Genomic DNA, 1,325 nt, shown 5'->3' with positions numbered 1-1,325 from the left:
AATATTCACAAAGCTAACTTTCCAGGCTCCCCGACAACATATCCTACGCCCAAGGCGCCCTCCTTGAACCCCTCTCCGTCGTCCTGCACGGCATCCGCACCGCCGGCCTCGAGCTGGGCACCGGCGCCGTCATCTGCGGCGCCGGCCCCATCGGTCTCATCGCGCTCGCCGCCGCCCGCGCCTCAGGCGCCCACCCCCTCGTCATCACTGACATTGAACCTCTGCGCCTCGCTTTCGCCAAGGAGCTCGTGCCCGAGTGCCTCACCTACCGCGTCGACCCGAGTCTGGGCGCAGAGGGCAACGGAAAGGCGATCCGGGCGCTGTTCGGCACCGAGACGGCGGGGGAGTACGTCGCGCCGAGGACGGTGCTCGAGTGCACCGGGGTCGAGAGCAGCGTCTGCGCCGCGGCGTTTGCGGTGCGGAGGGGCGGCACGGTCATGGTCATTGGGGTGGGGAGGGAGGTGATGAACAATCTGCCTTTTATGCACATTTCGCTGTCCGAGGTGAGATTCCAACCCGGCTTGCTTGGGCCCCCGTGGCTGTCTTAATGGCTCTGTACTGACTGGTCGACAGATCAAACTCGATTTTATCAACCGGTACAGGGATACGTGGGCGCCGGGCATCCAGTGCCTGAGCGGTGGGATATTGAAGTTGGACAAACTTATCTCGCATACGTTTCCGCTTGAAAAGGCGGAGGAGGCTCTGACGCTGTCCTCTGATGTGAGGAACGGGAGCATCAAGGTGCAGATTGTGGATGAGTTTGAGTCGCCGCTGTTTTGAGAGCTGAAGTGCTTCAAAAATGGACTTCATTTCGTTAGCAAAACATGATGAGGAACGATGTGCTACTCCTCTACGCAGCGACTTTGAGGCCAGCCGTCTTGAAAAGGGGTTTATGTGTGGTACTCCTCGATGTGACAGTTGGTACCAGCCAATACTGCCTTGAAGCTCGCTCTCGTTGAGTCTCGAACTCGCAGCTCATGATGAAGTTAACTGGAAGCTACAGTCGTAAAGAGATCTGGAGGTCGCTTGGGGATATTCTGTAAACTAGACATCATGGTGGTTACCGTGGCCTCCTCCCCGGTGCAGGCTCTGACCTCGCCCCTTTTGGATAAACTACAGAACCATAGCATGGTGTGTGGATCGCGCTTCCGACGGTATCATGCAGTGAACGAACAAGGCAACTTTCCAAATCCTCACATAGCAGAACAATCACGGTCCCCAGAAATCGCTCACCTGTGGCTATTCACAGCAACCGCTGAGCCTTCATGAGCTCATAAGCCTTCTACCTTCCTGAGACAACCCGGCTACATGATGGATGAATGGAA

General features: G+C 57.1%; 1 protein-coding gene across 1 annotated transcript in view; it reads left to right on the top strand.

Moving 5' to 3' along the window:
- VDBG_06546 (sorbitol dehydrogenase) overlaps positions 1-780 on the top strand; it is a gene marked incomplete at both ends in the record, with an annotated part of 1,430 nt that extends 650 nt beyond the window's left edge. The window contains 2 exons of the mRNA XM_003002938.1: positions 26-503; positions 574-780. Coding sequence (XP_003002984.1) covers positions 26-503; positions 574-780 — 685 coding nt within the window. The remainder of the gene's footprint in view (positions 1-25; positions 504-573) is intronic.
- Positions 781-1,325: the final 545 nt, after the last annotated feature.

This window comes from Verticillium alfalfae, genomic scaffold, assembly GCF_000150825.1.
Source record: "Verticillium alfalfae VaMs.102 supercont1.8 genomic scaffold, whole genome shotgun sequence".
Classification (NCBI taxonomy): domain Eukaryota; kingdom Fungi; phylum Ascomycota; class Sordariomycetes; order Glomerellales; family Plectosphaerellaceae; genus Verticillium; species Verticillium alfalfae.
This window is presented reverse-complemented; position numbering and strand designations above follow the sequence as displayed.